This window comes from Lepus europaeus, chromosome 2 (assembly GCF_033115175.1).
Source record: "Lepus europaeus isolate LE1 chromosome 2, mLepTim1.pri, whole genome shotgun sequence".
In the NCBI taxonomy this organism is placed as follows: Eukaryota; Metazoa; Chordata; class Mammalia; order Lagomorpha; family Leporidae; genus Lepus; species Lepus europaeus.
In genome coordinates this window covers 88,664,972-88,675,025 of record NC_084828.1, presented here as the reverse complement: position 1 = coordinate 88,675,025, position 10,054 = coordinate 88,664,972, and the positions used below count along the sequence as shown (strand labels likewise).

The following is a 10,054-nucleotide window of genomic DNA, read 5'->3' as shown; positions in this document are numbered from 1 at the left end:
GAAATTTTAGTTCTCTTTAATTTATAAAATGTGATCACTGGTTTGATAAGAATCTTTTTCACCACCACTGCAGGACACTTCCTAAACTGCCTTGGACATAGCATTATTCATATTCACATTAGGTCTTCAGTAGTGCTGACAAAGACACTAGTTTCTACCCCATTCACAGATATTTCAACACCCAGCCGCAAATACTTGATACAATCACTTGACTCATTCTGTGGGAATTTTTCAGAAATAAGGAATAAGGGACTAAGAAAAGTAAAAGGTCTGTGATCTTTCAAACTGCTTGACAAAACAAGAAAAGTTGTTAAGCTGGCTGTAATTGGAAAAGTATATCCAGGTCTTGAAGGACCATACCAGTGATTGGAAAATACATTTACAAGGAGAGAACAAAGGGAGGAAATCAATGGCAGCTGACGGTGTGTAAACAAGTCAAATTTAAGTCAAAGAAGAGCAGACATGTTTCATTACAGATTCTTGGAAGCCATTCCCTGCAGGTTTAAGTGAATCACTCAAAGTGACACTTAAAGTGGCAGGATATGGTCTGGGCAATTGCTTCTAAGTTCCATAGTCAGGTTCAAGTGCAAGAAAGGTCTTTGTAAACAGAGTTCATGGCAGTGTTTGTGATAAAAGAGGAGGGGTCATTAAGATTGCTTAGGGACCCAGGTAAACTTCCAGCCTCCCTCCTCATCTCGGCGCACAAAGGCTTGTCCTTGGTGGAAAGAATGGGTTTTCACATTGCAGTGAGGGCTCAGGGATGTGGAAAATGCCATTTCTGTCTTGTTGGGTGACACATCAGCAGTATAGTATGGAAGGGTTTTCTTCCCCAAGGAGGCATCTGAATGTTGAGCAAGGAAGTGGAAATCTTCCCTATGGCTGGCAGTGCTCTGCAGTGGGATTGTTCTATCACCTCCATAGTCAATGGGCAGCTCCTCTCTGGGGACATTTTCATAAACCACTGCATCATCTGGAAACTCAGAAAATGTGTCAGTGATGCTTCTGGGATGAGAGGAGAGGGCACTGTAGTTAGCTGATAAAGTGTCATCAATGGTGTTAAGGTCTTTTAACCCAAGTGTCTGAAGGACCCAGGGATCCACAGGAGGCCCAGGTTGTTCTTCACATTTAGCAAAGTCAGTAGAGAAGTTTCTCTTCGCATTTTTGGGGTAGGGAATCTCAGTTAAAGAGCATCTTTGCTGTTTGGGTTTCCTCTTCCCCTTTCTGAATTTTCCATATGCTTTGTAGAATTCATCTGATGACAGCAATTTCTGGGGGAGTGATATTTGAAAATTATACCTCCTTCTAATATGATTAGTTACCTTAATCCTTTAGAAAATTAAAGTTCTAGTTCTTCATGCACAAGTAGAATTGATTGGATAGTTTCTGTCAGTGAAACAGGATCTACAATGACAAGTTACCATCTAGAAACTCTAGTTCATATTTTTTATTTTATATTTTCAAAGTTGATAGGAGCACATCATGTCTGTAATATTTCAACTCAAACAGTAATTTCTAATTATGCTGATGACAATAACAGCAACTGTAATTTGTTGAGCTATGATAAATAAAATGTCATTTATTATAAATTAATATGTGTGAGATTAAAGGTATTATTTCATTTGATATGGATGCCCATAAAATTTCCATAAAGGAGGGAACTAAGGTACGTGCATAATAGTGGTGTGCTGGGGATAACGTAGTCCAGATTTAAACCTAAACCATCTGAATCAAGACAGAACCTTTGATTCAAATGTTATACAACATTGCTTCCTCTATTTCTTTAATTTTCAAAGTGCTCCATAAAGCATGGCATTATATGACTCTAAATCTTTCAAAATTGAGGACATGAGAGGTAAAACTGACTAATTAATATCACAGAACAATTTAATGAATGTTCTTTTTATGGAATGGTGACTGGAGTTAGACGCCCAGGCTAAGAACTGTAAAATGTAACCCCCTTTTTAAAAAGTTAACTGAATTGAAAAGAAATAAAACCTAGCATCCTTTCTTCTCTGACTTTAATATTCAGTCAAAGTAGCAAGAAACATTAACAATTCAGATTAAATAATATCAAATAATCCAAGTTGTCTAGAAGTGAGGTAAAGATTAATGATAGAAGCAATAATGTTAACTTAGTGGCAAATATATAATGAAAAGCACAAAATTAGAGAACAAAAAAAGACTTTGGGCAAACTATGCTTAAGTCAGAAATAGTTCATTTTAAAATGTAGTAAAATGCAAATTAATATATAATGTAATTTGCTGTATTTAATTGGAAATCTCTTGAAAAATCTTAATTGATCCATTTACAGATGATGATAAATGAAGCCCTGAGAGTGATTTATTTAAAGTCAACCATACAATGAAAAGAAATGGATATTTCAGATCTTAGCATATGAATCTTTTCCTTAATCCCTGTAGTTCCAGCAATGCAGGATACTTTTGATTCTTGGGCATCTTGGTTCTAATGTATAGTTAAAACCTGCCATCTAGATACTTCAGAGAAATGACACATAAACTTAAGAGAGGCCTGTATGTTCTTAGGAAAAGCCCATCTGTCCTATAAAGGCACATCAGGACACACTGTATAGTATACTTACATTCAATTAAGGAGTTTTACATAAATGGTACCCCTTCTCAAATCTGTTCTGTCCTTATAAAGGATATCCTTACATACCTTGGCCTTCTCTTCAAGGCACTTAACCAAAGTAGAATTCAGGTATTGTCTGAGATGATTATTCTCTTCATGTAACCTAGCAAGTTCTTCTTCCTTCTGCACCAGAGTATCTTGCAGCTGCAACAAGCAATGGTAAAGGTTGATCCACTATATTGACTCTGTAACCTTATAACCATGCCACTGATCCTTAACTTGCTTAAACTTGATTATTCCTCTGTTTGTTTTATGAGCACAACTTCAGGGAGCACTTGTCCTCAGAGACCTAAATTAAATCTACACCCTCTACCACCTGATTGTTCAGTTTTATGCTCAGATTTTTCAATCCATTGCAACATACTTTAAGAGATTACATGCCTTTTTAAATGGTAACCAAAAGGGTATCAGGTAGATATAAAGGAAAATGAACTGCATGCTACTGTTTAAGTATTAAAAAAGGTATTGAAAATGTTTTTGCTGAACTCCTTACTTGCACGAGATGGGGGGTGAGATATGGAGATGGAGATAAAGAGAGACAGAGAGCGTGTGTGTGTGTTTTAGTTCCTGTGACATTCATCATCTAACACTTACTCCTGTGGACATGTACTACCCTGAGTGAATATCAGTTTCAAAAGGAAAAGAAGTAGTGTGATGTTAAGGAACAACTTTATGGAAAACATGGAGCCCATACCTGGGATATAGCCAGTCTCGGTGTTCTGATTTCCTATACATACCTGCTTATTTCTGTAGAGCTGAGAAGAAAGTTGAGCCTCTTCCCAGGAACAGGAATCCAGAACAGGAAAATGTGATTCACTGGATGGTTCTATGTGAAAATACCAAGTGGACAACTGAGAAAACACTCTTGCAGTTTGTGTGCAGCAAGGAAACTCATCAAATTATTTAAGATGGTTTAATAATTGAAATACCTTACAAAAAGCAATTATTGCCTCCATGCAGGGAAACAAAATATTTAAAGCTTAGAAAAGAGGCAAGGAAGTTATGAGCAACAAATATGAAATACCAAAGTGGTTACAGAGGTGAATATTCTAGGAGCTGAAAGGTCACATTCTTTTCTAATGTAAGAGTCCTGCTGGTTAAATTCATAAAAACTGTCCCATCTACATCATTAATTCGTTCAAATATGTATTGACACCTGCCTCCCTCGTCCCTAACCCCACACCCCACTAAGCATAGTTTTTCAATTTCACTAGGCTTTCCAAAGTTATCTTCTTTTCTGGGCTTTATCATTAGGTGATATCACATTTGGCTCTATAATCAAATCTCATTTTCTGATGCTATTGCTGTCCCTGTTTATCTGCCTATCTGCCTACCTCTTAAATTTGATGGACAGAATTTATTTGGAAATCTATGTGGTAACAATTTCCACTTTAAAATAATTTGGACTTTACTTCTCTGAAAACTTTGTTGAAAATTTCAAAACTATACCCAAAATTTAACCTGTTTTACCTGTTTTATTCTGAATTTTTAGTGGTTTTCTGACAGATTATTTCATATTTGATAGGAAGTTAAATCTATAAATAAAAACTGCCTGGGCACTCTAAATTAGTTTATTTTTACCAGCTCTTCCTTATTTTGTACGGTATGATTCCTTGCCCCCTCTATTTAAACTGCTGTTATTGAAATAATTTGGGCTAAAGTGGAAAGAGGAGAGACAGGAATAAAACTTTATGAGTTGTTTGAGTTTATCTTTTTTGGCATTCTTTTTTCCCTATTGCTTGTGGTGAAAAACCTAAACTGAACAATTTCCTTCCAAAACATAATTTGGTTTCAATATTTGGAAGGGATTTTTGTGTCTTAGATCCTTCTCCCAAGAAATCATGTGGAATTAATAATATCAATGTTTATTTCTGAGGCACCTGAAAGCTTTTCCAAAAACCTGATTGTTAAGACAGAAATTCTGTGAAAGCTTATAAGTATATTTCCCTAGGCAACAGGTCAGAATTAATAGTATATGTAAATTCCCATCAATTTATATGTCCCTTCAAACTTGAAATGATTTTTCTGTGAAGAGGTATCATTTTATTTTTTCACTTACAAGGAGCTGTTCATAGAATTTCCTTTGTAAAATAGTAGATGAAGCTTGTCTTTGTTCTTGGTTTTCTCTATTTAAAAAAAAATAACTTTCTTGAATTGACCTTAAAAATGCCCCAAATAATATATTCACTCCCAAATCATCCTGTTAGGTACTGTTTATAAAACTTTGACTCAGACCCAAACTCCCTCAGTGAGTTGGGAATCCCCAAGAATTTTAAAATATAGAGAAGAATACATGGTGTTCTAGCGAGCCAAGGGATAGAATCCCATTTTTATTCTTTGTCAAGAACAAACAATCATATTTATAGCTGTGAAGTTCAGGAGGCTATGAACTGACTTAAATTTTCCATATCATCCCTTCTTCTACAGGATCCATAGCCCATGATGCATTGCAGTTACGGGCACTGGAAAAGGCTCCAGATCTATGAAGAAAGTAGAAGAGCACAACTTACCCTGTGCCTGTGGTGCTTGTTGGGGCTCTCTGTTGTCCAGGAGACCAGCAGCCCAGAAAGAGACCCAAGTCTCCGTGGAAACGTCAACACTAGATTCTGACGTTGTAGTGGAATACGGGCAATTATAGCTCTGGCCTCCTACAAAGTACTGATCTTGGCAAGGTAGAATGGTGTTCTGTGAAAATCAGTATGAGTAGTGATTGTGAGGGTGGGGGTCCCAGGAGATAAGGTGATGGGGAGAAGGGTGGGAGAAACATGGAGAAATTACATACAGTGAATCAAAAAACAGTGAAAGCATTAAGTGCAGATTTGGATCAATTTTTGAGTTGTCAAATTAAAACCACTAAGTGGGATCAGCTCCTCAGTTTACCCAATACTTTCCAATGCCCTATGAGCAAAGAGCAGACTGGTATTGGAATGACCACATTTGTAAATATCTAAGAAGATTCTTTGTTGTGATGCCTAGCTCACCTAACAGGTTATCCACAAGCGAAGACAAAAGAATTCTACTAATGATTTAAAGACACATGACTTGTTCTCTCCTCAAATACCTCAATTATATTTATAGTAACCTTGACTAAAAAGGAACCCAGATTCCCAAGGATAAAATGGACAAGACATAACATCATATAGACTAACCTCCTCATTTTAGTTGCTGAACCTCATACTTATCATTAACTTGTGTGATTCTTCTCTTCCTCCTTTCTCCTCCCAACATACTACTGGATCTACCTCTGATACAAATATGTCTATATTTTCTCCTCCCAACTCCAAATCTAAGTACAGGGGGCATAAAGTCACTCCAAGTAACCACATAATCAAAGCTGAAAGAAGTCAGACGTCAGTAAGTGCTAGCTGTCTACATCACTAGGGCCCAATGCCCTTCCAAAGTTATATCACCACAGCTAACAGACTGGCATGTATTGTCCACTTCTTTCTGATCTACTGAACACCCTCCTGTCCCTCTTCTCAAACCTCAACACAGTCTTCCCAAATGTACAAGTAGGGGCAGGTACACAGCAGTCCTGAGTTAATTTGTACAACAGCCAATTCTTAATTATTCGTCAATGTTTAGTCAGGTAAAAGCCATTCACTTCAGCAGAGTCTAGTTTTGAATAAACTTTTTTTGACCACTACAAGTCTTTTGTTGATTTTCGGACTTTTATTGGGAATAACATAAAGCGAAGAAACAAAAAAGAAGAGGAAAAAAAATATTGTCAATTAAATCACAGTTTTTAAAAGTCCCCAATGAGTTAAATTTTGAAAAAGTCCAATTCTGAAGCCAGTCCAGCTTGGGCACTGCATACCGAAGAAATTCAGCCAAAAGTTTATCAAGAGGTATTTTCTTTTATTCTAAAAGCATGTTTGCAGACTCCTTCCCAGAGGTTATTATTGGAATCAGTTAAGCTATTATGCAATTGACACCTGAGAAGAAAACAAACCCTAAATACTCCTAGAGTAGTTCAAGTCCAAGTGTTTGCAAATATGTGCATAATATAGAGGAAGAGCTGGAATGAAAAGTGAGTGCAGGTGGAAAGTGAAAAGGGGGAGGAAAAAGTACAGAATGTACCAGAAGCAGAGAGGGTAAAACGGTGAGAGACAGAGAGAAGAGGAAGGACAGTTAAAGCCAGCGGAGCAGCAGAAGACCTGTTTGAAGTAGCAGGTAGCAGAGATACCTTGCTCTCAAAGTGAAATAAATTTTAAAAGCAAAGTTTATTAGCTTTCAGAGCCCCCAGGTTTCCCCAGGGACTAGCTAATGCCAGCTCCTCACTTACCATGTTGCAGTGGAAGAAGACGCGGCACAAACTGAGCCCTCTCTTAACTGTTGCGTTAAAGCCAGTGGGAGATGTAAATGGAACCGAGGGGGAGGACCTAGGAGAGACGAGTTCTAATCTGTGGGAGCTCCAGGTGACGCAAGGGACTCCGGGCAAGCGCCGTCCTCTGATTTGGCGCAAGGCTGTCAAACTGGTGACGTGGGTCAGGAGACACCCAACAGAAGCCAAAGTCATTCGCGCTGAGGGAGACCACCGCGCTGGAATTGCGGGTCAGGGCTCCTGGCTGTGGAGCCGAGGCAGGGTCCGCGGCGCTCAGCATCCGGGTGCGCAACGACGCTTCCAGACCCGCACCTGTGCACTCTCACAGTTTACCCGGCGATGGGCGTCGGCAGCGGCGGTGACCGCGCAGCCCGCCCAACCGGGCGGCCCTGAGCTCCCTCCAGTGCCTCCCCTGCAGCCGCTATGCAGGGCTGAATGGCAGGTTGGCCCTGATGCCTGGGAGTAGGGTCCCGAAAAGCCCAAACTGGCTTCTCAGGGATCAGGGCGATCACTGCGGGATTCCATCCAACAGACCCCGGTGTTAGTGTATTTTCTGACCACGTGATAAATCAATTTCAACTTGCAGTATAATGCTCCAAATGAATATTCCTCTCCCCCTCCATAGGGTGGGTCATATTTTCCCCAATTCCTGAAGTGGGTGCTAAATGGGAACCTGACATATATAAGTTCTATAATGTAAGCTTCAGGAGAATGGCTATCTGTTCACTGAGCTCCCCAACACGTTGGAGAGCAGTCTTGGACACACGGTAAGTGCTCAATAAAGATTTTGATTTTTTTGGTAAGAATGAATTAAGTTACAAATTTAAGAATATAGACTATCTTTCTTTATATGGAGGCTATCTTTGCAACTACTATCACCTAAGATAAGCTAATTAAGAAATCTATCTTTTTTGTTGCATTTTATTCTCACAATATATCCCATCCTGTTATATGTAGAAAATAAAGAAGAGTAACACTATCTTTAAGACCACACATTCATCAATAATAGGCACTTCTTATTTCAACTTACCAACTTGATGGGCATTTGGCAATGACCCTGAGAGGTGGGCACTCTTACTGTCCCTGTTACACCAGATAGGGAATGAGGCACTGAAGTTAAGAAAACTGATGAATCTCTACACAGTTAGGCAGTGCCAGATTTAGCATTTGATCCTCTATCGCATCCATTCTCCTAACTAGCATGCATATGGTTTTTGACTCTGAATTTTTTACACTGAGCATGATAGCCATTTAGGAAATAGGCATTTTTACAGACTGAGTTTACTTTCCTCTCAAATTCATATGCTGAATTTCGTGTCATTGCATTTGGAGATAGGGCATTTAAAGAAATAACAAAGCTTAAATGAGGCAATAAGGTGGATCCAAAACCCAATGAGACTAGTGTTCTTATGAGTAGATGAAGGTACCGCAGGGATGACACACCCAAAAGCCGTATGAGGAAACAGGCTGAAGGCACCCTTTGGGCTGGTAACGCAAAGCTTCAGGAGGAGCCAACAACCCTGCTAACACCTTTTTCACTTTCTCATGGATTTCCATCCTCCAGAATTGCAAGACAATTCATTTCTGTTAAGACAACCCAATCTGTGGCATTTGTGTCGTGCTAGCTCTGACAAACAAATATGAGTACTTCAAAAAGTTCATGGAAAGGTAGTTAAAGGATAAGTTTATATTATCACAAAAATGTTAAAATTCACAAATAGTTCTTTTTTCCATGATACACATTTTCCATAAATATTTCAAAATCCCTAATAGTCATAGTCTAGGAATTAAGAAAACTTCTGATTCTGACTTTCATAATCCTTTGTTGAAATCAGTTGTAGCTTTTTTTTAATATTAATTATTTATTTGAAAGGTAACGTTACTGAGAGGGAGAGACAGAGAGAGGTCTTACATCCTCTAGTTCACTCCCAAAATGGCCACAATGGCTGGAGCTGGGCTGATCAGAGACCAGGAACCAGGAGCTTCATCCTGATCTCCCACATGGGTGCAGGGGCTCTAGCCCTCCATCCTGTACTGCTTTCCCAGGCCATCAGCAGAGATCTGGATTGGAAGAGGAGCAGGTAGGACACAAACCAGCACTCATATGGTGTGCCAGCCCCGTAGGTGAAAGCTTAACTTACTAAGCCACTGCATCAGCATCTGTAGTTTCTTTTTAATTTTTATCCATTTGTATTCAATGTAATTGAAAGTGAGAGAGTCAGATTCAGCACAGAGATCTTCCATCTGCTGGTTCACTCCTCAAATATCCACAGCAGCTGGGGCTCGGCTAGGCCAAAGTCAAGAGCCAGGATCTCAAACAGGGTCCCATGTAAGAGGCAGGGACACAAGTACTTGAGCCATTACCTACTGTGTTCCAAGATGCACATTAACAGGAAGTTGGAATTGAAGGCAGAGCCAGGAATCAAACCTAGTTAATGAAGTGTAGGATGCCAGTGCCCAAACAATATCTTAACCAATGTGCCAACCCCTCCCCCAAGGAGTTTTGAACCTTATTTATTTTTCCTTGTACTTTTCTTAGTACCCATAACACTTAGTGATTAGCACACAGTGAATGCTTATTAAGTACTCTGAACTCAAAATTAAGAAAGGAATGGAAGAGAAAGAGGAGGAAGGTGCCAATCTTGGTGAGATCGTTTTCTCCTGCTTCAATAATACTTATATTTAAAAAACACTTTTAATATGAGGATTACCAGATTTGAATATCACTGCCTGGAAGATGGATAAACTCAAGTAAAAGACATTGACTCATTTCTGTGAGTGACCCGAAAGAGGGGTCTTCTCTCTGCTGTCTGGGAAGGGGAAAGGATGCACTGGCAAAGAGACCCTGAAAGGATTGGGTAACAGATCCGATTTAGGCAGTGAGTGTCCCTGATCTTGTTTAGGGAAAATAGTTACTCATGCTTCTAGTCCTGCCAACACATTATCTGTTTGGCAAGACTAATTTTGTGGTGTCACCAGAGGAAGCAAAAAGGGATCAAGTTGTTGTGTTAGAAATGTAGTGGGGGTGGAGGGAGCTGTTACAAAAAAGCAATGTGAACCCCTGGAAGTTATAATTTTTA

At 39.2% G+C, this 10,054-nt stretch overlaps 1 protein-coding gene across 1 annotated transcript; it reads right to left on the bottom strand.

Moving 5' to 3' along the window:
• Positions 1 to 647: 647 nt before the first annotated feature.
• On the bottom strand, positions 648 to 5,976 carry GMNC (geminin coiled-coil domain containing). The gene is made up of 5 exons (XM_062181286.1): positions 5,893 to 5,976; positions 5,161 to 5,335; positions 3,388 to 3,476; positions 2,678 to 2,794; positions 648 to 1,268 (listed from the first exon to the last, which is right to left on the bottom strand). The coding sequence occupies exons 1-5, from the start codon at positions 5,974 to 5,976 to the stop codon at positions 648 to 650; spliced, it is 1,086 nt and encodes a 361-aa protein (XP_062037270.1).
• Positions 5,977 to 10,054: the final 4,078 nt, after the last annotated feature.

Coding starts and splice junctions, on each gene's coding strand:
- GMNC (XM_062181286.1), bottom strand. CDS start 5,976: ATGTGGTTACTTGGAGTGACTTTATGCCCCCTGTACTTAGATTTGGAG. Junction 5,336..5,892: donor TAGACATATTTGTATCAGAG/GTAGATCCAGTA, acceptor TGATTTTCACAG/AACACCATTCTACCTTGCCA. Junction 3,477..5,160: donor ACAAGCACCACAGGCACAGG/GTAAGTTGTGCT, acceptor ATTTTCACATAG/AACCATCCAGTGAATCACAT.